At 37.9% G+C, this 26,781-nt stretch overlaps 1 protein-coding gene across 4 annotated transcripts in view; it reads left to right on the forward strand.

Moving 5' to 3' along the window:
* ASXL2 (ASXL transcriptional regulator 2) overlaps positions 1–26,781 on the forward strand; it is a 131,392-nt gene that overhangs the window by 64,464 nt on the left and 40,147 nt on the right. For 2 of the 4 annotated variants that reach the window (XM_045447498.1, XM_045447497.1), the window contains 2 exons: positions 12,242–12,350; positions 16,106–16,256. In XM_045447498.1, coding sequence (XP_045303454.1) covers positions 12,242–12,350; positions 16,106–16,256 — 260 coding nt within the window. Of the gene's footprint in view, positions 1–12,241; positions 12,351–16,105; positions 16,257–18,198; positions 19,141–26,781 lie in introns of those variants that run through there. The other 2 variants (XM_045447500.1, XM_045447499.1) reach the window with 2 other exon arrangements.

Consider the following 26,781-nt stretch of genomic DNA (forward strand, 5'->3'; position numbering starts at 1 on the left):
GGGGCAGAGAGAAAGAGAGACTCCCAAGTAGGCTCTACACCATCAATGCGGAGCCCGATGCCGGCTCACGAACTGTGAGATCATGACCTGAGCCAAAAATCAAGAGTTGGACGCTTAACTGACTGAGCCATCCAGGTGCCCCTGATCTATTTAATTTTAAACTCTCTGAAGTCTTTATTTCATAGATAAAGACATTGAAGCAGTAAGAAATTACATAGCTAGTTAGTGATAAAACTTGAATCCACATCTGTGTGACTCCAAAATGTAAGTGCTGCTTCTGCTGCCTCGTTTTTTCTTTTGAGTAGGATCAGGAGATGGAGTAAGGCTCTTAAAGGAGTCTTTTTTTTTTTTTTTTTTTTAATGTTTATTTATTTTGAGAGAGAGCAAGTATGAGAGGGGGTGAGGCAGAGAGAGTGAATCCCACACAGGCTTCTCACTGTCAGCACAGAGCCAGGTGTGGGGCTCAAACTCACATACGGTGAGTTCATGACCTAAGCCAAAGTCGGACGCTCAACCAACTGAGCTCAACCAGCTGAGTCACCCAGGAGCCCCTACTTTAAATTTTGCTTTAACATTTATTCATTTTTTGAGAGACAGAGTGTGAGCGCGGGAGGGGCATAGAGCGAGGGAGACACAGAATCCGAAGCAGACTCCAGGCTCTGAGCTGTCAGCACAGAGCCCGACACGGGGCTCGAACTCACGGGCTGCGAGATCAGGACCTGAGCTGAAGCTTAACTGACTGAGCCACCCACATGCCCCTTTATTTACTTTAAAATAAAACAGAATCATTGGCTCTTTTTTTTGTTTGTTTTCTTTTTTTCCTCTGGTGAAATGGTTTTGCTTATATCTTACTGGTACTGGACAAACCATGCTTTTGAGAAAACAGTAGTAGGGGAAAAAGTCAAAAATGGAAAGATAAAGATGAGAGTGTAAACAGTATACAAAACACATTTTTCAGAATCTGTGTTTATTTCTGTGACCTCCACCTCCATGCTAGTCCTAGATTACTCTCTTATTTGTTTTATGCCCTTTGGCTACTCTGCTAATCCAGACCTTTCATTTTGGGATCCCAAAAGGGCTTCTCCAAAAATGCCTGTTTAAAAATTTCCCTCTATACCCTTTCAGCTCTCCAGTGATCCTTTCCCATTTGTTTCATGGTGTGTTTGGGTAGGAAAATAGTTTGAAGAAACTAATTCATTAAAGTATGGATGAGTCACATGCTACTTTAAAAAACTTTACATTTATGTTATTTCCTTTTTATTTATATTTTATTAAAAATATTTTTTAATGTTTATTTATTTTTGAGATAGAGCATGAACGGGGGAGGGGCAGAGGGAGAGGGAGACACAGAATCCGAAGCAGCTCCAGGCTCTGAGCTGTCAGCACAGAGCCCGATGCGGGGCTCGAACTCACAGACTGTGAGATCATGACCTGAGGTGAAGTTGGAAGCTCAACTGACTGAGCCACCCGGGTGCCCCAATATTATTTCCTTTTTAAAAGTTAGATTCGTTGTTACCCAAATGAATTTCTTGTTGGAAGAATTGCTGGTAACATGACCAAGGGAGAGCAAACAAAAGACTTTAATGAAAGGGTTTCTAAGAATACAAAAATTTCCAGTGACTTAAAAACCTACCAAGGTTATTTATTAATTTAGTGATTTCTAAACTCCCTGTTTTTCAACATAAGGGTTCTGCTGAGTTCCGTTTTGTTCTATGTGCTCTGTCAGGTAAGCATGCCATAAAAATCAGTTCATCCTTAGTTTTCAAGTTACTTAGGCTAAATTTTCAGTTCATATGTGGATAATGATTACTGTGCATGTGCATCTGTGTCTGTATAGATATGTGCATCAGTGTATCAGTTGAGTGAAAGATTCTTATGTTTATTATCTTTTTATATTTAAAATTAAGCTGAAATAGGGCATTCAAGTATCTGGGGAACTAGAGGACTCTACATATCTTTTAACCTTGAAAGTCTGAGTCTGTTATTTAATCCTATTGAAATTCAAGGGATTGAGCTTTGAAGGATAAATATAGAGTGTGTAATAGTTCCGTCAGAGATAAGGAAGCTGATTAATTGAGGCCTAGTTTTGACAAGCCTATTCTGTAGGAGGGAGTACAGAAAAATGAACAAGAGATTGAGATTAGAAATTAGGCTGGGTAAATTATTACAAGGGGAAATATCAGTAGGAATAAATAAATTAGACTGTTGAAGTCTGTTTTTTATTTTTTTTTTTAAATGTTTATATATTTTTGAGAGAGAGCCAGCGAGTGAGCAAGCGCAAGTAGGGGAGGGGCAGAGAGAGAGAGGGACAGAGGATCCAAAGCTGGCCCTTGTTGACAGCAGAGAGCCTGATGCAAGGCTCCAACCCAGGAACTGCCGGATCATGACCTGAGCGAAAATCAAGAGTCGATGCTTAACCGACTGAGCCACCTAGGCGCCCCTACACTGGTGAAGTCTCTTAAAGCTCTTTATCAAAGGCTTGAAATGAGCATAATAAATACTGGAGGATATTGGAGAATTTTGAGGATGAATAGTAAAAGTTTATTCAATTTCTTTAAATTGGTTGCAGGAGGGGATGCCAGTGAGGAGAGAACCACAAATATGGGAAGGTATAGACTTTAGGATTTTATGAAGAGTCTTAAAGTACTGGAAGGACTGTCCTATGGAATAATGAAGAAATAATGGTAAACTTCTTCCCCCCACTACAAAGATAAATTATTTCAAGGTCATTTTGGAAAATTCACAGTACAGAAAATCACAAAGAGGAAAGAAAAGATTGTCCCAGATTTTTCCACTGTGATAGCCACTGATTTCCAGCATAAAATCAAGACTAAAAATGAAGTTATGGGAAGACACACTTGGCTAAGCTTGAGGAAGAATATGAATGATCGGAAATGCTTGAGGACATAGTTAGCCTCCACCACCTCAAATGCTTGTGCAAAAGATTGGACAATTACCTATTGATATTTTCAGAGGAGCTCTAAGCATCTGTAGTAAATGGGCTAGATGACCTGTGAAGCTCCTTGTCAATCTGTGGATTTACCTGATTCTTTTTTTTTTTTTTTTAAGTTGATTTTTTTTTTTTTCAACGTTTATTTATTTTTGGGACAGAGAGAGACAGAGCATGAACGGGGGAGGGGCAGAGAGAGAGGGAGACACAGAATCGGAAACAGGCTCCAGGCTCTGAGCCATCAGCCCAGAGCCTGACGCGGGGCTCGAACTCACGGACCGCGAGATCGTGACCTGGCTGAAGTCGGACGCTTAACCGACTGCGCCCCCCAGGCGCCCCCTTTTTTTTTTTTAAATGTTTTATTTATACTTGAGAGAGAGAGACAGAGCATGAGCGGGGGAGGGGCAGAGTGAGAGAGGGACACAAAATCCAAAGCAGGCTTTAGGCTCTGAGCTGTCAGCACAGAGCTTGACATGGGGCTTAAACTCACAAGCTGTGAAATCATGACCTGAGCTGAAGTCGGACACTTTACTGAATGAGCCACTCAGGCCCCCCATTTTTAAAAAAATATTCATTTATTTTTAAGGGAGAGAGACAGAATGTGAGTGGTGGAGGGGCATAGAGAGAGGAAGACACAGAATCCAAAGCAGGCTCCAGGCTCTAAGCTATCAGCACAGAGCCTGATGCAGGTCTCAAACTCACACACCACGAGACCATGACCTGAGCCAAAGTCGCATGCTTAACTGACTGAGCCACACAGGTGCCCCTGGATTTACCTGATTCTTATCTGTGGGTGTTACATAAACTGAAAATAAGGTAAAGAATGGGTAAGAGTTGAGGATTTTATTTGACCTAGCAAGTCCACTTCTGGGTGTACACATAAAAGAATTGAGGCAGAGACTTGAATACATATTTTTGTAGCAATACTCATAATAGCAGTAGTCACAATAGGCAAAAGATAGAAACAGCCCAGATGTCCAATAATGAATGAATGGATGAACAAAATGTGGCATATACATTCAGTGGACTGGTATTCAGCCTTAAAAAAGAAGGAAATTCTTGAGCACCTGGGTGACTCAAGTAAGCATCCCACTCTTGATTTCGGCTCTGGTTATGATCTAATAGTTCGTGGGATCAAGCCTGAGTCAGGCTCTGTGCTGACAGCATGGAGCCTGCTTGGGATTCTCTCACTATCTCTCTCTCTGCCCCCTTCCACTCTGCTGCGCATGCTCTCTTGCTCTCTCTCAAAATAAACAAGTAAATAAATAAATAAACATTAAAATAAAAAAAGGACATTCTGACGTATGCTACAACATGGATGAAATTTGAAGACACTGTACGAAGTGAAATAAACCAGACATAGGAGGAGAAATTCTGTGTGATTCCACTTACTGTTTATAGAGGCAAAAAATAGAAGGGTGGTTGCCAGGGGTTGGATGTAGGGGAGAAATGGAGAGGTGTTTAATGGGCATAGGGTTTGAGTTTTGCAAGATAAGAGTTCTAGAGGTTGGCTGTGTAAGTGGTATGAATTTATTTAAGTGTAAGTGAAGTGCACACACACGGAAATGGTTGAGTTGGTAAATTTTATATATAGCTGTTTCTGATTGTGTTCAGTTCTTTTTTTTAATGTAAATTTATTTATTTTGGGAGAGAGTATGCATGCATGCCAGCGGGGGAGGGGCAGAGAGAATCCCGAGCAGGCACAAAGCCTGTCAGCACAGAGCCTGGCACAAGGCTCCATCTCCATGAGACCATGACCTGGGCCAAAATCAAGAGTCAGACGCTTACCTGACTGAGTCACCCAGGTGCCCCTGATTGTGTTCAGTTCTTGTGCTGATAGCAAAATTGCAAATATGGTACATTATTTTACATTACTAAACATTTAAAATTTGCACCAACTTGCCTCGTCTCTCTGGTGGGAGGGAAATATCAGTTAATCATAAATTAAATGATCCTGTAGTGTGTGTGCACGCACTAGGAAATGAAGACCTCATATTATCTGGCTCTGCTCAGTGCCAGTTCTGTTATTTATTTATTTATTTATTACATTAAAATGTAAGAATGTGTACTTATGGAAACTTCTGCTTCCTTTTTTATGTCACCAGCACTTACTACCTTGTGGTTACAGAATAGCTGCTTTGTAAATGTTGAATGAATGAGAAACCAGATTAAAACAACTTTACTGAAGGCACCTAGGTGGCTCAGTTGGTTAAGCAGATGACTCTTGTCATGAGTTCAAGCCCTGCACTGGGCACGTGCTGGGTGGGAAGCCTACTTAAAAGCAAAAACAAAACAACTTTATTGAGGTATGGTGTATGTAACATAAACTTCATCCATTTTAAGTGTACAGTGGATTAAATTTAGTAAATTTACTGGGTTCGGCAACCATCAGCATAATGCAGTTTTAGAACATTTCCATCTCCCCGGCAAGATCCCTCATACACGTATACAGCTAATAGAACTTCTCATTGCCAGGCATTAATCTACTTTTTGTCTGTAGATCATGTCTAGATATTTCATATAAATGGAATCGTATGTGGTTTTTGAGATTAATCATATTGTAGCTTTTATAAGTACTTGATACTTTTGTATTGGTCCATATTGTTTTCATAGCTTTTCTCATACACAGTGCATGTTTTTAGCTTTTTGTTTTATTAATTTGACACATTAATTTCAGACTTTAAGAAAATTTGCAAAAGTGGTAGGAAGAATTTTAATTTTTACCAAAATTTCCCAAATGCTAACATTTTATACTTTATCATTCTATCTAATTTGTATTTCTGAAATGTCAGATTAAATTGTAGACTTAATGCTCTATTCACATTTAAACACTTCAGGGTGTGTTTTCTAAAGGAAAGTACATTCCTTTACATAACCACAATGTAACTCTCAAAATCAGGACACTAACTTTGATATAATATTACAAGCTAACAAACGCAATGTATTCAGATTTGGTAATTCTTCCACTGATACCCTAATTCAGGATATCACACATTTGCATCTTTTTCATGTATCTTTATAGTCTCCTTTAACTGTGGAGCTCTTCTTTAATTTTTGTCTTTCACGACGGCATTTTTAAAGAACTCAGGCCAGCTGTTTTGTAGTTTGTCCCTCAATTTGGTTATGTCTAATGTTTTCTCACAATTAGATTTGTGTTGTGCTTGAGTAGGCTGGAGCAGAGGGTGTGGGAAAATGATCATGGTCAGATTGTATTAATAATTCTGGACTTGGGAGACACCTGGGTGGCTCAGTCTGTTGCGCATCTGACTTTGGCTCAGGTCATGATCTCGCAGTTTGTGAGTTCAGGTCCCACATTGGGCCTGCTGCGGTCAGCCTGTCAGTGCAGTGCCTGTTTGGGATCCTCTGTCCCCCTCTTTCTGCCCCTCTCCCACTTGCATTCTTTCAAAAAAGATATATTAACAAAAATAATTCTGGACTTGACTCTAGGACATTGTGATATCGTGGATGAATTTTAAAGCTAGGCGAGGTGGCATGATCATATTTGTTTTTAAAACTTTTACCCTGGCTTCAGAGTGGAGAATTGATGGGGGTGAAGGTAAATTTACTGTCTCTTGAGATAGGGAACACTGGAATACTATGAGACTGGAGTGGAGGATCAAGCTGTTAGGGTCATTACCACAGTTAGTGAATCTCTTCTCTGACATACACTTTATATATATTACCTATAATCTGTGCAGTCAAATTACAAAGTAGGTGGTATTACCCCCATTTTACAGAGGAGACAATGAAGATTAAGGGCATTTAAAGTGACTTGCCTGTGGCCACTCTCAGATCTGTATTCAGATGAGTGTGAATATATGTCTGGCTCTTTTTTGCCACATGGTGATGCCTCCTTTCATTAGTTTCTATATGTAATGTTTCACCTGAGCAGTGTAATTACAAACCTCAGGTCTTTCAGCCCTACTCAATACTGGTGAGTTACAACTCTTCCTGCAAAGAGAACTAAATAAGGCCATTGGCAGTATAACTGAAGTTACTTCTATTTTGGGGACTTGTGTATGAAACATCTTACTGTATTCCTTTACATGAGGTAGATTCAGCACAAAATTATAGCACGTGTTCCTTTCCCTCCTCCCCAACTCTACTTTCTTGAGCATGGGTAAGAAAAATTAGAAGCTGCATTGTCTCATGAATTATGTAATCTCTTGAGGCGTTCTTGCTTCAGGTGTCAGGACTTACCTCATACTGTACTTAAACTTGACTTTACGTTGGTATTGATCTTCTGAGTACCAGGGTTTTATCGCCCATTCACATGGAACCTATTTCTTTGAATTATTCAGTTCTTTTATTTAATTATATAATTCTGGAGTTATTTTCCTTGAAGATCTATTACTACCATCATGGGAAGTGTAGCCTTTTATACTTCTCTGCCATTGCTTCATTATTCATAAAAATAAACTCTGCCAGGATTTTCTGACTTTTTGTATTTTCCTGAAACCAAATCTAAGTTTTTGTTTTAATTAGTATAGTATTCTGTATATCTTGTGGGTTATTCAGAACTTCCCTATTTCCTTTAAAGGAAAATTATACCCAGATTTTCAAGGAAAATATTATGATGGTGTTTTTAAGACTTTTACCACATCTTTTCACCAGATGTGTATCATTTACTTTCATTTCTTGGGTTTTCCTTTAAGGAGTTTTTTTGGTTTGGGTTGTTTTGTTTCTGTTTTTGTGTTTTGGATTCTAGGTACTAGATCCTAGATCACATTATTTGTTTCTTTCTCTGACTTAAAGTACTTTGTTTTTTAAGATTTTATTTATTTATTTAAAAAAAAATTTTTTTTTTTCAGCGTTTATTTATTTTTGAGACAGAGAGAGACAGAGCATGAACGGGGGAGGGGCAGAGAGAGAGGGAGACACAGAATCGGAAACAGGCTCCAGGCTCCGAGCCATCAGCCCAGAGCCCGACGCGGGGCTCGAACTCACGGACCGCGAGATCGTGACCTGGCTGAAGTCGGACGCTTAACCGACTGCGTCACCCAGGCGCCCCAAGATTTTATTTTTTTTAAAGTGATCTCTACACCCAACATGGGACTCAAACTCACAGTCCAGAGGTCAAGAACGCAAGTTCTACTGACTGAGCCAACCAGACGCCCTATTAATGTAGTTGTTACTGATTGATGTCTTGTTGGTTACTGTACTAACACATGGCCAACCATTTGCTTATTAATGAACTTTAAGCCATTTTCAGTGCTTTGACACTTTTAACAATGCTGGATATAATCCTCCTATATATGGCCATAAGTCCTTGTGGCCTTATTTTTATAGGATGGATACCAGTGGGATTATTGGATCAGTGGGCCCTAATTTTTTTTTTCATTTCAATGGAAATTTCCATGTTACTTCCCTAAGATAGAACTGAGAAGGGATGGGACAGGTGGTAATTTTTAGCTCTGCCAACAATCTTTTAAGAGTACTCATTTGCCCATAACCTTATCAGCAATGGATTTTATCAATTCATTTGATTTTTTGTTTTTTATTTTAAAGTAATTATAGACTCCCAGGAAACTGGAAAAGGAATCCCATGTATACCTCACCCAGCTTCCTCCAGTGGTAACATAGTGCAACATCAAAACCAGGAAATTGATGTTAGCACAGTACTGTTAACTAAGATGTGGATTCATTTGATTTCCAGTCTAATCAGCGGTATCTTAATTTAATTTTTTCCCCTTTGATCACTAAGAAGTTTGGGCTTCCTTTTAAGTGTTCTATAGGCCATTTAATACATGTTTTATGATCACTTATTCATATCCTTTATCCACTTAAAAAAATTTTTTTTAAGTTATTTATTTATTTTGAGAGAGAAAGAGAGAGCACAAGCTGGGGAGGGGCAGAGAGGAAGAGAGAATCCCAAGCAGGCTCTGCACCATCAGCGCAGAGCCCAATGTGGGCTCGAACCCACAAACTGTGAGATCACAACCTGAGTCGAGATCAAGAGTTGGATGCTTAACCGATGGCACCACCTAGGCTCCCTCTTTATCCACTTTTTTAAATTGGTTGTTTGTGTTTTCCTAAAAGCAGCTCTTGTAGGACTGTTCATTATTTTGTCTGCCATTTGTTTCACAGTTACTCCTTTCAGCTTCATATACTGTCTACAGTTTGGTTGATCTTATTTTTTTCCTACATAGAGATGTTTATTTTTATTTAATCATTGTTTCTCTTTTGTGGTTTTTAGGTTTTTCTCTCTTATTTAGAAAGGTTTATCTATCTTGCAGTGATACACTATTTTCCTTTTAATAATCTCCTATTTTTTTACAGTTTGGCCTTTAATCCATTTGGAATGTTGTGCATATACTGTGAAAATTATTTTCCCCAGATGAATAACATGCTATGCCAGCACTACTTAACATAAACTATTTTATTTACAATTCTTTTGGTTGCTTTTGACTTAAAATCTCAGCAGTTCCAAAGGTAGGATCGGCTTAAGGCAAGGCTTGATAGAACTGCAAAAGTAACATTGCTAAAATTATTGCTGTTTTCCTTTTTTTTCTTTCGTCAATTCAGTGCCTTTTTGGGTGTTGTATTTTTCCCTATAATCCTTATCCAACCCTTCCTTTGTCTGTCCTATGTGTTGTTTACCCCAAATCCAGATACTTTCCTTGTGGTCACATGATTGAAAGGTTTAGGCATTACTTCATCTTACTGCTAAGGGGAAGAGAAGGAGTTTCTTTTCTTAAATGCCCAAGTAAATAGCTCCTAGGATTGTTGCCCCTGATTAAGTCATGTGTCTGTTCCTGAATCTGTTACTGTGGGGGTGGGGAATGGGGGTGCTTTTTCAACTGATTGGCTTTTTCAACCAGGAATCATGGTTTAACAGTTTGAATTTACACCTGTGATGCACAGGGGGTCGAATCTGTCTCAACCACATGTGTGAGAGTGGGAGAGGAATAATGTTTCATGGGAAATTTTAGGTGTTGTGTTCAGAAGAGGGAATAGATAGATGCTAGGTAGTCAAACCACAGGTGACCATGTCATGAGCCTGTCTCCTTCCTACTACACAGATCATACAGATAGGTACAGAATTGTACAGTTAACAAAAATCTCACTTTTTACATTTATTAGCTGTTTCTGTATTTTGTTTTGTTTTAACAACAGTCTAGAGTGTTCATTTGCCTATTTATTTTGTCTTGGAAACATATTACTTCAATAATAATAGCATACAGTACATTTTAATATCTTTTTAAGTCTCCCATCATTTTTTGCCCAGAGATTTTTTTTAAGTTTATTTTTTTGAGAGAGAGAGTGAGAGAGAGCACGAGCACAAGTAGGGGAGGGTTAGAAAGAGAGGGAGAGAGAGAATTCCAAGCAGATTCTAGGCTGTCAATATACAGCTCGACTTGGGGCCTAAGATCATGAGATCATGACCTGAGCCAAAATCATGGTCACTTAACTGACTGAGCTACCCGCCCAGGTGCCCCGCCCAGAAATTTCTTATATATTTATGTGATATAAACTTTGGAATTCTGACTAGAATTGAAGTGTGTGTGTGTGTGTGTGTGTGTGTGTGTGTGTTTTAAGTAGGCTCCAACGTGGAACTTTGTACTCACGACTCTGAGATAAAGAGTTGTATATTTAACCAACTGAGTCACCCAGTTGCCCTGCAGTATGTGTGTTTTTAAGATGGAAGTTCCAGATTACGTAAACATAACTATGAAAATCAACCTGGAGAGTCTCAACACTTTCTTCAGGAAAAAAAAATTTTTTTTTTTTAATTTTCTTGGTTGCCCTCCATCTTCTTAACAGTTTTTGACCCTCAACACTTTCATAACTACCAGAAGATAGTGGACCCATGGTCCTGCTCTCCCCCATAGACAACTCTTTAGGTATATCCAAGATACCTAGCAGCCTCTTCTATTAGGCTTATTTGGGTTTTTGAGTGGTACCAACAGAGAATTAAGAGAGAGAACAGCTGGAAATGTACAAATAAGCTCAGGTATTAGGAGGAAAAAAACCTTTTTAAATTAAGGATGTCACACATCTATTATATTGCTATTTGTTAGATCTAAGTACAAAAAGATAGGAAAATGAAATGTGGTAACAGAAAGGAAAGTATTATATTTATATTTTTTTACAGATAATCTATTATATACCTAAAGCTCTAGAGGTTTGGTGAATGTATATTGAAATTAGTAAACATTTAACCAAGGTGCTACAAAGAAGATAAATGTTCTAAAGCCTACTTTACCTCTTTAAGTGATCTTGTAATAGATCTAAGTACAAGAGACTATTGCATTTTATATATATATACATATATATATATGTATATATATATATATGGCATCACTGTGTCGTACACTTGAAACTAATATGAGTAATATATGTCAATTATATCAATAAAAATGTAAAAAATAAATATGAGACCATACAAATGTGTTCTTTCACACCTCAGGTTCAGTCTGTTGCATCAGTGTGCATGGAGATAGATATATATGTTTTTTATTAATATTGTTTGTTTGAATCTGTATTTGTGTTCTGCCCCCCCGCCCCCCGTTTTACTTCTGGACATGTAAAGCTTGTGAAAACTTCTGCTAAATGAAGGAGAATCTTTTTTTTTCCTTTCTTAATTTTTATTTATTTCTTTTAATGTTTTATTTATTCTTGAGAGAGAGAGACAGACAGACAGACAGACAGACAGTGTGAGCAGGGAGGGGGCAGAGAGAGAAGGAGACACAGAATCTGAAGCAGGCTCCAGGCTCCGAATTGTCAGCACAGAGCCTGACGCAGGGCTCGAACTCACGAACCGTGAGATCATGATCTGAGCCAAAGTTGGACCTTAACCAACTGAGCCACCCAGGTGCTCCCTTTTTTCTTTCTTTCTTTTCTTTTCTTTTCTTTTCTTTTCTTTTCTTTTCTTTTCTTTTCTTTTCTTTTCTTTTCTTTCTTTTCTTTCTTTCTTTCTTTCTTTGTTTCTTTCTTTTTAATTTTAGCTTTATGGAGGTATAAATTGACAAAATTGTAAGTGAATTACAATATTTGTAAAATATATTTGTAATAACTCCTGTGAGGTACATGTTCTCTTGCATGTTAGCTACTGCATCAGGATGAAGAAAATTAAAGAATTAATTTTTCTTTAGATACACGGGGATAAATTTTACATCCATTTCTCCATGGCATCCTTTATGTAGGTTGATATTATAGTTTATAAAATGTGTTTATGTGAAATGATGTTGATCAGTTAGTTTTATCTTAAGTCAGTGTCATGTAGGATACTCAGAGACAGAAACTAATCATTGTGTTCCTCTTGTTCTTTTTTTTATTTTTCCTTTGCAGTGGGACTTCCCCTCTTGCATGCCTGAATGCAATGTTGCACACAAACTCCCGAGGTGAAGAGGGCATCTTCTATAAGGTTCCAGGTAGAATGGGCGTATATACTTTGAAGGTAAATATTTTTGTTAGGACGTCACTTAAAAACTAAAATCGGGAAGAGGTAATATGTTCAACTCTGTATCCTGCACAGTTTTTTTACTAATCTGTAACCATCTGTAGGTAGACCAGAAAAGTAATTTTATTTTTTATTCTTTATTATAATGCTATCTTGAAAGGATGAACTGAAAATGACTTCCGGTGACTTTTTAAGGGACCTCACAACATTTGAATAATGAGTGTTATCTTGGAGCTACTGCCTTGATGCTTTATATTACTTTGTGATTTTATTCTTGTAGCCTGGATGCTTTATATTACTTTGTGACTTTATTCTCCATTAAATTCAGAGCTGCAGTTCTCCTTTTGTAATGGAGGAAAAGCCAAAGTTCTTGCTTAGTGTTGGCCAGGTAGGATAAGAACCGGAATATGGACCCAGATCTGACTGGATTCCTGACTGAGTCTTCGTTCTTTTTTATCCTAATAGTCTTGCTGATTTCTGATTCTGGCACTGAGGTCCCTTCAGTGACAAACAGGAAAATCAATTTAAAGGAGTTTGATTAAAACAGAGAGTTTACTATAGAACTATAAATTCTGAGGAAACTCAGCCTGGATCCAGGAGCTCAAATGATGTCATCGGGGATTGGTCTCTGTCCTTCTTTTGGCTTCATTCTCAGGCAGGCTCTCTCCTATTGTACATGACTTCACTGTCCACCCCAAATCTGCAGGCTGTAAGTCTGGAGAGAAAAGAGCCTTGAGTCTGAAGTGGGAGCCCTCCAGTTAGTTTTGATTTGGTTTAATTGGTTTGGTTTGGCCCATGTGTCTATACTTGAATAATGAATGCACTGAGGCTTCTGATTGGCTGTACACAAGTTCATGATCACTCTCTCTCTTTTTTTTTAATGTTTACTTATTTTTGAGAAAGTATGAGCAAAGGAGGAGCAGAAAGAGAGGGGGACAGAGGATTTGAAGTAGACTCCGGGCTGATGCCCCAGACCACTTTTGATGTGAGGTTGAGGGTAAGCCCTCTGCCAGACGAATTCAGGAAAGGGGTTGTATGCCAGAGGAAATTATCAGCAGGAGGAGAATTAATGCTTGGCATGCACTGACTGTTACCCATGTGTACGTGGGACTCTGTCCCCTCTTTTTAGCTTTGAGCTGTCGTCATCACTATGTTCAGTGGTTTTGTGTAGCCCACTAACATTAGAAAGTTCTAATTTACCTATAAAACCTCCTTTTTATACACTTTGTTAAACTTCTGTGATTAGGGACTCTACTCCCACAGGGAGCTTGTTGTGTTTCTTTTAAGTTTTAGTTGTTCTAGACCTTCCATATTGTTAATAACATTAATTAAATGCCTACTCTATGCTGAGCACTGTGGAGGTCATGAAGAAGAACTGGACGCTGATCTCTCGACTCTCACATAGTTATTAAGCAAATGCATACTGACAAAATGTACTGTGATATAAAGTACTATACTATAAGGCCTCATGATCATGTAGAGAAATAAAGATTAATTTTGAATAAAAGGATCTAGAAAGCTTTTTGTTTTGTTAACTTGTAAGATTTGAGATAAACTTTTACAAATAGGTAATGGGAGGGGGGCCTTCCAAGGATAAGGAAATAGCTTAAGTAAAGGCACAGATAAAAAGATTCAGAATGGATTTGAAAATAGAGTAAATTAGACTGGGTACCATAATCTGTGTGTGGGCTAGTGTGGTAACAGGTTGGGGGTGGGGTTAACATGAGGTAAAGATCCAACTTTGGAGGCTTTTGAAGACCTGACTTAGCAGTTTGAGAGAGATAAAAAGAGAAATAGCTGAGGAGATGGCAGAGGTTTTTCAGGAAAATAGCATGATCAAATCTGTTAGGAAGATAATTCAAGTAGGATAGATTTAAGGGTAAAGCAGGGATTGTTTGCAAGAGATAATTGGCCTGAACCATGAGAGTGGTAAAAGAGATAGAGGCGAGGGACATTACAGAAATAAAATGTATACTATATGGAGTTGGTAATGATGAGGTGAAATGATTCTGAGATTTGGGGCGTGCACAGTTGACCAGCTGATCCTGAAAGGGTCACAAGTTTAAGTTTAAGAAGCATTATGTTTGTACTTAAAATACTTGTTGAACCTACGGGTCAGGAGGTCTGGCTGGCAACTAACTGTAAAAGTCCTGCATTTTGAAGGAAAGAATACAAAAATATAGGGTGTGTATTTTAAGAAAGTATATAACATAAGAAATGACTTAGAAATGGCACTAGGATATAAACATAAGTGGGAAGTATCAGTTCCTTACTAGATCAGAGGTTATTATCTTGGCTGTAATGTTCTGAGTGCCAGTTGTAGGTAGGAGGGTTACATGTCAGAATTATTTTTTATCTGATTATAAAAATTAATTATGTGGGAAAATAAAAAAAATACATTGAGAGGAAAAAAGAACCATCCATAGTTTCATACCTTAGAAATAACATTAATATGTATATTTATGTGTGTATATTTTTATATACTATATACATATATAGTAGTTAATATTTATTAAGCTCTTATTATATGCCAGGCACTATTCTAAGCATTTTACATTTAACTCATTTAATTTCTGAATAATCTTTTAAGGTAGGTACTATTATCCCCACGGTATAGACAGGTAAACTGAAGCATATGAGGTTAAGACTTTGGCCAAAGCTGCATAATTAGAAGATAAAGCCAGAATTCAAACCCAGAAAGTTTTTATTTCCAAGTTCTTGATCTTGCAGCATATACTGTTATATTTCTCATATACTGTGCTGACACAGGTTATCCTTTCTGATTAGCAATCTCACTATCCAATGTAGAAACCAAAGATTCTTATGAGTTTTTTTTTTTTAATTTTTTTTTTAATGTTTATTTATTTTTGACAGAGACAGAGACAGAATGTGAGTGGGTTAGGGGCAGAGAGAGAGGGAGACACAGAAGCAGAAGCAGGCTCCAGGCTCTGAGCTGTCAGCACAGAACCCGACGCGGGGCTTGAACTCACGAGCTGTGAGATCATGACCTGAGCCAAAGTCAGACGCTCAATCGACTGAGCCACCCAGGTGCCCAAGTGTTTAAAAAAATTATTCCTTTTGCGGTGCCTGGCTGGCTCAGTTGGTAGGGCATTCTGGTAGAGCACGTGATTCTTGATCTTGGGGTTGTAAGTTCGAGCCCCATGTTTTCAGATTACTTAAAAATACAAAATAATTTTTAATTTCTTTTATATTTGACTCTTGCTACTTACTAACCAATATGTAGGAATCAGATTCAAATAATACAGTATCTGTTCCTAACCAGACTCAACTGAATTCATAATACATAATGGTACGTACATGCAAATAATGTGTATGTATATATATATATGTACATGTATATATATATATGTACATATATATATATATATGGATGATGAATATATCTACCTTTTACAAAATTTTTATTATATACTTGTTTTATTCTGAACATTTCCTCATTTACTTGGACTTAATATATTTCCAGTTTTTGTCTAATTTGAGCCTCTGTATTGTGCTTGCATATGATTGTCATGTATAATTTTTATCTTTGGATGTAGATGGAAACATTAGCTAAATTGACCCAAAGAAGAGAGATGACAGGAATTCAGAAAATATTGCTGGTTCTGCTACTGAATCCTATAATACTAAAAATTAATCAGCACAGTTAAGTTGCAAACAATGCATATCAGAAATTTAATTCCTATTTGCTGAAATGGTAATGATTAATCCTAATTGGATGCCTACATTTTCAGAAAGATGTGCCGGATGGGGTGAAAGAGCTATCAGAAGGTTCAGAAGAAAGCAGTGATGGTCAGTCAGATTCCCAGAGTTCTGAGAACAGCAGCAGCAGCAGTGATGGTGGCAGCAACAAGGAGGGAAAAAAGAGCAGGTGGAAAAGGAAAGGTAAATCCACCTGATCTCTCAATAAAGTACTGAATGCTATAGGACAAATGCCCTCGTTAGCTCCTCTTTTTTCAGACCCTAGGACAGTCCGTCTCTTACCCTTTCCCTTTAGATCGGTACCGTCCAGTTGAATTTCTTGCAGTGATGGAAATGCCCTGTGTCTATGGAGGTCCAACCCAACATAGCCAGTAGCTACACGTGTCTATTGAGCCCTTCAAATATGGCAGTTTGGGAACTGAATTTTTTTCTTTTTTAACTTAAATAGCCACATGTGGCTAGTGGCTATCGGTTGGACAACATCGCTCTAGGTTTATTTATTTATTTATTTTTTATTTTTATTGTTTTCAATATATGAAATTTATTGTCAAATTGGTTTCCATATATAGCTCTAGGTTTTATCTGGATTTATTTTCAGTTCTTGGTCAGCCATAGCCTTTTTTTTTTTTTTTTTTTTAAAGACTGTTCTAATTTTTTTTCTTGTCTCTTTAATCTTCTCTTCTAAAATTTGAGCATTTTTCGCCCTAACAGCTATATGCTTGCTTGGAAAAGAATGCTTTTCATTTCTGCTAGCAAAGCCTAAATTTAGTCTGATGGTCTTTGCTCTTTCCTGCTTGGTGTCTGCTTCATAGCTTATCCAAAAAACTTTTTTTAGGGAATAGTGTCTTTGTTGCTACAACTTACCTGAGATGGATTTTCCACTTAAGGATGCATTTTATTATCTATTCTTGCCGATTATCTGTAGCTTCTTGTCAGAGTCTTCTTAAAGAGGGCAAATTGTTTTCACCTCAGTATTCATAAATTCAGCTGTACATGCAGGGCAGATTTTAAGCCAAATCATGGTGGTTTCTTTACAAGGACTGATATAGGGATATTCCAGAACAAAATAGACATCCGAGAGTGTCCCTAGCTTGGATATCCTCTTAGGTTTGTGTTATAGGTCAGCTCTCTTTGGATCTAGAAACGAGAGTTATATATGTAGGAATCCTGGATTCATTAATTTTAGGTGCCTTTGGAACTATTGATGTGGAACTGTATGAGAAAAGCAGTCTGATTCATTACCATCACTGCATTCATGCATGTGCTACTCCTGGAGAGAACTGAGATGATTGGTGGCATCATTTGTGTCCTCTGGTAAAGCTACCACACATGCAATTTGGGCACATTTTGTAATCAGGATTTTAGCTTTAAGATCACAACCACTTAAGAGAGCAACCTAGACCTCAGATACTAGGAACAAATGGTATAAAGTCAAATAAAGCTAGTACCTGTGGTAATTATTCGTGTGTGTGTGTGTGTGTGTGTGTGTGTGTGTGTGTGTGTATACACACACCCTGTCAGTAGTGAAAGGAGGTGTGGTCCATGGCTTTACATTCCTTAGATTCCACTAAGGATCTTTTTTTGGGAGGGTGTAGCCAAAAGTGGTAAGGGGTCTATATCTCCTGCTTGTCTCCAGTTTAAACTTTTAAGTTTGGAAATTGTTCTAAGATTAGGAACCAAGCCAAGTCATTAAGCAAGAGAAGCAGTTAGCAAGATTCATAATTTCTAGATATGGCTGGAAACAGAAATCAATAACAACGTTGGTCAGACTAGTGAATTTGGGAACAAAATCATGGTCTTGGAGGTCTCTCCTTTTCAATAGCCACATATGCAGCAGTAGCTGTTGTGAGTAGGGGCTGTTACATGTTTGGTAAAGCCTATCTCTAAGAAATTAAGAGGAGGAGCGCCTGGGTGGCTCAGTCGGTTGAGCAAACGACTTCGGCTCAGGTCACGATTTCGCGGTCTGAGTTCGAGCCCTGCGTCCGGCTCTGTGCTGACAGCTCAGAGCCTGGAGCCTGTTTCAGATTCTGTGTCTCCCTCTCTCTGACCCTCCCCCGTTCATGCTCTGTCTCTCTCTGTCTCAAAAATAAATAAACGTTAAAGAAATAGCAATAGAATCCCATTGTTAATAGGTTAATAGATCTAAAATAGCATAACCTTGTGCTATACTTGGCATAGTAATAGAAGATAATAGAAGAAGAAGTAGTAGCAAATTCAGAATTGTGATCTAAATAAATTGTTATTGAACTGCCTTTGTATTCATTGCTTTTCTAGAAATTATCACATTATTGAGTATTTATCCTCAGTTTACGTTAAGATGAGATGTTCTGTAAAGCTCTTTTCTCATTATAGGAAGTTCAGTAAACTAAGAGTAGAATGGGCTAAATGGTGTTTGGAAGATAAAGATAAGAGGGGCGCATGATGTCATGTGGAATTCATGTTTACTCTTTGCTGAGCTACCAGTAACGAAGAATGATTTCATTTCTCATAGAAAGTGCTTCTCTCATTCATGGGTCGTACATATGGCATATGGCTTAGATAGGTAAATTTTTAGGTGTATATTATATAATCCGGGAATGTTTTTGTAGTCCAGTGCAAATGAAAGTGGAAAACTTGTAGTTAGCAGTGCTAGTAGCAACATGCAGCAGAGCAGTTTTAAATCAGTTACAGTTATTAATAAAGGGAAAGCAAAGTAATTGTGCCTATTCCGTTTTCTTATTTAGGGCTGTTACTCTCAATCTGACATCATTTTATTTCAAATGCATTGTAAGACAGGAAGAACATTGAGATAGTATCAAAACCCACTTCCTTTTATGTACAAAAATAAAGAGCTCTGACAGCAGAACTGGTACTTCTAGTTGAAAATCGATAGAACCTTTCTTGATAATAGGTATACCTTTCAGCCAAATAGGCACAGAGAACAGAACTTTGAAATTCAGTCCAATATTAAAACTAGTTTATTGATTTCCATGTAAAGTGGAAGAACTTAGAAGTTCATAGCTTTGGTTCCTAATTGTCAGACAGGAAACCATGTTCAGAGAAGAGCTTTATGGGATTCCATGCCAAGGTAAGGCGGAGTAAATCTAGAAAAAAATGATTAGAGTCAACTTTTTTTGTTGCTTTTTTTTTTTTTTTTAATAGGATCATAGCTAAGTGAAGTCTCTGTCTTTTCCCCCAAATAAAATACAAATATTGCAGCATGAAGCAAATATAGAAGTATTATTTTTATCTTCTGATAGAAAAAAGTTTTGTTAAATTTTGGCCTGCTTTTAAAATGTCTTAAAAGAAAAATTAATTATGTAAGATATACCTTTTGACTTACAAGGAATTACAAATTCTTTCCAGGGGCATGATCTAATGTTAATTTTATCGCTTATGCAGAGGTATTTTAAATCAGAAATTTGACAAATACTATGTTTGGAGTTATTTAAAATACCAAAGACCTGCCTGCCCTATAACATCATTTATACATGTAAGTTTACTAAATGAGGATGATTATTTATAGAAATGTCTCCTTTAAAAATTAGTACACTGTGGAGAAAAACTCCTTTGGGCAGAGTTAACTTATGTGGAGAGAGAGAGTTTGAGAGAGATGTTCTCTTTCTTCTCTGGTGTGGTTGGTGGCTGAGTCAGAGGTTTTAGCTCTGTCATATATTAAGGATGGCTCCACTGTTAGGACTTGGATAGGTAGGGTACCCAGGTATCCTCTCCATCTTTGATTAGGGCATTGTTCGAATATTAATTGTAGTAGCCACACCCTGCCAAGTTTGAAGGAGACTGCACTTGGAGTAGGAAGAGGGTACGTAAAAAACTAAAAGTCTGTTAACTTCTAGAAATGAAACTACTCAAAAGAAAACTATTGTGAAAAAAGAACTCTCCCTTAAGAGAAGGATTACTGGTGATGAAAATTAAAACAGTTTGGATACTTCAGTTGTTATCAGTCTTTCAGCTGTTAATCCTTCAATTGTAGGAAGCTAAGCTTCACTTGTAATGTTACTGCTTCATTATTTCTGATACTATTTCTTAAAAAAAAATTTTTTTTGTCATTTATTTATTTTTGAGAGACAGAGACAGCATAAGTGGGGGAGGGGCAGAGAGAGAAGGAAACACAGAATCCGAAGCAGGCTCCAGGCTCTGAGCTGTCAGCACAGAGCCTGACACGGGGCTCGAACCCATGAACCATGAGATCATGACCTGAACTGAAGTCGGATGATTAATGACTGAGCCACCCAGGCACCTCTCTGATAGTATTTCTGATACTTCAGAGGGACCCATCAAATATCTTCAGGAAAAAAGAAAATAGTCAGGGTCTATTTGCTAAGGCCTCTAATTCAGAGGCATCTAGCATGGATAGTCTGTATCCTTTTGATCTTGTTGAGTATAATCATCCATTGAAATGGAAAATTCTCAATGATGTGATATATCTGAAAAGTAGTACTTTCTGAACACGTACTCAGTGGGTAGTACCAGTTATCCAACAATCTGAAACTACTTGAGTAAACTATGTAAAAGTGGCTTTAATGAGCCTCAAGTTCTGAAATTTATTTTAAATATTTTTCTGAAAACAATCTTAAGCTTAAAAACTCATTTCTCTACTAGTTTGCTGGGTTTTAAAAATCAAATAGTAAGTAACTGCTGATCTTTTTATCAGAATTTGTTAATATTGTATCTATGTGTTTATATGAAAGCAAACATTTTTGTTTCTTTTTTTTTTTTTCAACGTTTATTTATTTTTGGGACAGAGAGAGACAAAGCATGAACGGGGGAGGGGCAGAGAGAGAGGGAGACACAGAATCGGAAACAGGCTCCAGGCTCTGAGCCATCAGCCCAGAGCCCGACGCGGGGCTCGAACTCACGGACCGCGAGATCGTGACCTGGCTGAAGTCGGATGCTTAACCGACTGCGCCACCCAGGCGCCCCAAACATTTTTGTTTCTAATCAGATACTGAACATGTTCTCTAAATACGAGTGCTTTTAAGCTGTTGAGCAGTCCACATTGGAGTACCAGTAGGTCAGGATATACTTGGGAAGTATTCTTTAGGCCATTAGTAGATTTATAAAACGAAAGAATTATCTCTATTTAAAATGCTTGCCACACTCATTCATTTTCCAGTACATATGTATTATTTGCCAGGTATTTGGGAAACCAATTTGAATAAGGTGTGGGCCCTATCCATAGCTAGAAGGATAGAAAAAGAAGCAATTAGCAAATGAGTTTAATAAGTAACAAGTGTTTATATGTGTCATGTTATGGCAGCATTAGAGAAGGGAATAGTTAACTTTACCTGGGTTACTACAGCTTGTGTAAGCTATAGGATAATTTTTTTAATGTCTATTTTGAGACAGAGAGAGAGCATGAGCAGGAGAGGGTCAGAGAGAGAGAGAGGAAGAGAGAGAATCCCAAGCAGGCTCTGCAGCTGTAAGTGCAGAGCCCAACCAGGGGCTCAGAGTCACAAACCATGAGATCATGACTTAAGCTGAAACCAAGAGTCGGATGCTTAACCTGCTGAGCCACCCAGGCACCCCTAGAATAATATTTTAATATACTTCCTTCCATTGGGGGTATAACTTCTGAGGAATACAGGATATATCATGAAAAAAAAAACATACATAAAGGCAAGAAAGTAGCAGCATGTGTACAGTGTTTTCAGGAAGCCATATGATGAAGTAAAGTTTGGGTGGAAAAGGGGATTTGTGGAAAGAAAGTACGGGAAAGAAGTAGGGATCAGACTTAATATTTAGTGCTAGTCTCCATTATTTATAGGGTATTGGTGTGCATAAAGTAATGTTTTTTTAAAAAAAAATTTTTTTAACGTTTTTATTTATTTTTGAGACAGGCAGAGACAGAGCATGAACAGGGAGGGTCAGAGAGAGGGAGACACAGAATCTGAAACAGGCTCCAGGCTCTGAGCTGTCAGCACAGAGCTCGACGCGAGGCTCGAACTCACGGACCGCAAGATCATGACCTGAGCTGAAGTCGGCCGCCTAACCGACTGAGCCACCCACGTGCCCCTAAAGTAATGTTTTTTAATGTTACTTTTGAGAGAGAGTACAAGCAGGGAGGGGCAGAGAGAGGGGGACAGAGGATCAGAAGAGGGTTCTGTGCTGACAACAGAGAGCCTGATGCAGTGTTCCAACCCGCGAAACAAGATCATGACCTGAGCCGAAGCCGGACGCTTAACTGATTGAGCAACCAGCGCGCCCCATAAAGTAATTTAGTAGGAGGATTAAGAAATGTGGTATTCTGGATCAGAGAATAACAACCCTGCTGACTCTTTCAAATGTTTGTAGCCACATACCAAGAGGAACGAAATTTTTGTTTATAGTCCATTTGCTGTTGGTCTCATCCTTTTGTCCACTTAAGATCTGAGTTAATATACTAGCTTTTTAAAAAAAAATTTTATTTCTCTTTTTAATAAAGTTTGTTTTTGAACGAGAGAAAGAGAGTGCGTGCACATGCATGAACATGCATGTGAGCGAGAGAGAGAGGGGCAGAGAGCAAGAGGGGAGAGAGAATCCCAAGCTCCTTGCTGACAGTGCCAGAGCCCAGTTGGGGGTCAATCCCACGAACCGTGAGACTTGATCTGAAGTCAAGAGTTGGACACTTAACCAACTGAGCCACCCAGGTGCCCCTTAGTTTTTCTGTTTTATTATTTTTTTCTTTCAAGTTTTTATTTAAATCGCAGTTAGTTAAATATACTAGCTTTGATTTGTTTTTTCTACTTACTAGTGTTTATTGTGATGTCTCTTCCTATTGGATGGGGTCCTCCAAATGTGGGGCAATAGGCATTGAAAGAATTCACCTGAGGCAGAACCTAGGCGATAGGAGTTTATTGAACACACTGCAAGGGAGCAGCAGGCAGGACCCTAGAGGAGAGGCCGTCTGACTTGAGGCAGTGGTTGGGGGCTGTTTTTAAAGGGGGAAAGGTGAGGAGGTATGGGGATGTATGGAATTTTCCCTTTTTTGGTAACTGTGCCTGGTTGTAAGTACCCCTTGGTCAGTTACTGCCTGTGGATGTTTGGAGATGGGTTGCCTGATGTCTGTATTCAGCCAAGGGGTTGCCTTGCTCTGCATTCATTGCTCAAGTCCGTTTCCTAAAAGCGGCCTTTACATTTATGTTAGTTCAATTCATTTTTGTTCACTGGTATATAGGTTAAAAGAATTTATTTCCATTTTACTGTTGAAAATCATTTGTTTTGAGTAGATTTCCTTAATTCAGGATGAGATTAATTGGTGACATTAGTTGGTTTTATTTGAAGTTAAACGTATAACTGGTAGTACAGAAGTGTGAGGGATTATTTTTCTCTAAGTGCCACTTTGTAAGATTAGGATTATAAACATGTCTCAGGCCTTGTGGGACCTTTGGGCCAACACGCTGGTGTCCCAGCACTTAATCATTAGGGATCCATGAAACCCGGAAAACGTTGGAATGGAGAGAAGGCAAAAAACATAACAGAGGTTTGCTTTCCCACTGCTTGGTGTTGGTTTGAGAACTAAAGAAATATGTGTCTTTCACATGAATTTGTGCACTGAAAAATCGTATGTGCAAGCACACATACTATCTACCAAGAAATAAATGTAATTCGTTTTTTTAAAAAGATTATAAGCAGGGGCTTGATGAAGTTAAAATGCAGCCTTAATGTTTATTTTTCAAACAGTGTCTTATTCTTAATATGTTCATCTTGTAGGATATAGCCCTAGGAAATCTTGGTTCCTTATTTTGTGACTGTGGGCACTATTCCCAAGCCCTTCCTGTACACCCCCTACCCTGCATCCTCCCCTCCTCAGCTAGCTGGTTTATTCTCAAACTTTTCATCACAAAGGACCATTCTCTCCCCCCTCCTCTATCCTTTGTGCACTGATACCTACGTAAAATACATAAAAAATGACCAGCAGTGTCAGATTTCTATGAAAGTGTCTAAATGCATATTCTCACTGTTGTTATTTCTCTTGTAGCAGACCTGTATTTGAACGGCAATGGTTTAGCTGGACCACATTTAAACAGCAGTGGTTTAAATGATTTGTCAACCTTAGAAACTGTTGGGGATGCTGTATTTCTTTAACAAGCCCTTGTTTTGAAATGAGAGTGGAAAATAACTGCACCTCCATAAGTAAATAATTAACTATAATGATCCTTCACTAGCACTGCAGAGGCATTATGCCATCTCTAGCCACTGCGCAAAAACTTCTGCCCCTTGTGTTGGTATAGATTAGTTTTACCTGTTTTAAAATTTTTGATTATATATATCCAAAAAAGTGCAGATATTGTAAGTATACAGCTTGTTGAATTTTCACAAATGGGACAGCACCATGAACCAGTATTCAGCTCAAAGAACAAAATAGCGTCAGCACCCCAGTGGCCCTCTCTGTGCTCTTGTAAGATTTCATCCAAATTCTTGTGTATCTTATTCATATTCCTTAAAAATTTTTGTTTTATTTTTAAATATTTTCATTAAAATTTTTTTCTCTTTCATGTTTATTTATTTTGAGGGGGGAGTAGGGACAGAGAGAGAGAGAGAGAGAGAGAGAGAGGGAGAGGGAGAGAGAGAGAGAGAATCCCAAGCAGGCTCCTTGCTATCAGCACAGAGCCCAACATGGAGCTCGATCTCATGAACTGTGAGATGATCTGAGCTGATAACGAGTCAGATGCTTAACCAACTTAGCCACCCAGGTGCCCCTATTCATCAGATTCTTAAAACTGAAGAGTATTCTATTTTATAAATATTTCCCAGTACCTCAATTTATTTATCGATTCTACCATTGATGAACATCAGGTTATTTCTATTTCTAGTTTTTGCCTATTTTATTAACTTTATTGTGAATGCTTTTGTGTATGTCTCCCCCCCCAACCCCCCCCATTTCTTTTGGTATATACTTGGGAGAAGAGTTAAGTGTAGTGTGTATTACCAGACAGTTTTCCAAAGTGCTTGTACCAATTTATAGCCATACCAGTAATGTATGAGAGTTCAACTAATATTTCACATGCTCACCAACGGTCAGTCTTTTACATTTTAGACTTTGGTTACTGTGTAATAGTGTCCCTTATGGTTTTAAATTCTATTTTCATCATGGCCAACAGAATTGGACTCCTTTTCATTAGTAATCATTTGGATGGCCTCCTTTGTGCAATGCCTTTTCCAGTGTTTTCAATTTTTCATGGGTCATCTTTTCCTTAGTTCTTCATATATTACCTAATTGAATGTATATCTTATAAGTAACTTCTCCTTTGTGGCCTTTTTTATTTTCTGAAAACTTTATTTTGATGAATACAGTTTCTTAATTTTAATATCATCCAGTACATCCCTAAGATTGACTCTCCCACTGACACGAAGATACAGTTTCTTCTGGTCCATAAAACACGTCTTAACAGATGTAAAGGAATGGGAATGATATAATGTCTGCTCTCAGACCGCAGTGAAATTAAACTAAGAGTCAGTAATAGAGGGACACCTGGCTGGCCCAGTTGGAGGAGCATGCAACTCTTGATCCTCAGGGTTGTGAGTTTGAGCCCCAGTGGGATATAGAGATTACTTAAATAAATACAAAAACTTTTAAGAAAAAAGAAAAAGAAACAACACATTTTTGAATAACACATGGGTCAAAGAAGAAAAGAGAAATTTTTTAATGTTTTGAACTGAATGAGAATGAAAACACAATGTATCAAAAGTCATGGTATGCAGTGAAGAAAGCAGGGGTTAGAGGGAAATTTAGTTTAGAAAAGAAGAAAGATCTCAAATTAGTAATCTGTGCCTCTACTTTAAGAGTGCAGAAAAAGAGCAAATAAAATCTAAATTAAATCTAAGCAGAAGAAAAGAAATACTAAGAATTAGAGCAGAAATCAATGAAATTGAAAGCAGAATATTAGTAGAATAGAATCAATGAAACCAAGAGCTGATTCTTTGAAAAGATCAATAAAGCTAAGAAAGCTAATTATGAATATCAGATATGAGAGGCCATCATTAAAGATCCCATGGACTTAAAAGGATAATAAAGGAATACTATGAACAGTTTTTCTTGTTTTTACTCTGAACAGTTTTGTGCCCACAGATTTGATAACCTAGATGAAATCGATCAGTTCCTTGAAAGACACAATCTGTCAAAACTTCCACAAGAAGAAATAGACTATCTGAACAGGCCTGTGCCTGTTAAAAGAAATTGAGTCAGTAATTACTTACCTTCCAGAACAAAAAAGACCAGGCTCACTTTGATTCCCTAATGAATTCTACCAAACATTTAAGGAAGAAATTATACCAATTCTGTATGATCTCTTGCAGAGGATAGAGGCAGGGGGAATACTTCCTAACTCATTCTGTGAGTCCAGCATTACACTAATACCAAAACTAGACATGAGAAGAAAACTACAGACCAATGTCTCTAATGAACATGGATGCAAAAATTGTCAACAGAATATTTAGCAAATTGAATCCAATGATTTATAAAAGGAATTATACATCACCACCAGATAGGATTTATCCTAAGTGTACAAGGCTGGTTTAACATTCAGAAATCAGTTAATGTAGGGCCATCTGGGTGAGTTACAGCCAAAGTAGTTACCAGGAAACAAATCAGGGCATTGAATACCTCTTATCAATAAATAAAAATAATATACATACAACCAAGAAAGCTAGAAAAAAAAAAAAAGAACAAAGTAAAGCAATAAAAAGCTGAACAAAAGAATTAAAATGGAAATTACTGAATTTGAGAGGG

This window comes from Leopardus geoffroyi, chromosome A3 (genome assembly GCF_018350155.1).
Source record: "Leopardus geoffroyi isolate Oge1 chromosome A3, O.geoffroyi_Oge1_pat1.0, whole genome shotgun sequence".
Lineage (NCBI taxonomy): Eukaryota > Metazoa > Chordata > Mammalia > Carnivora > Felidae > Leopardus > Leopardus geoffroyi.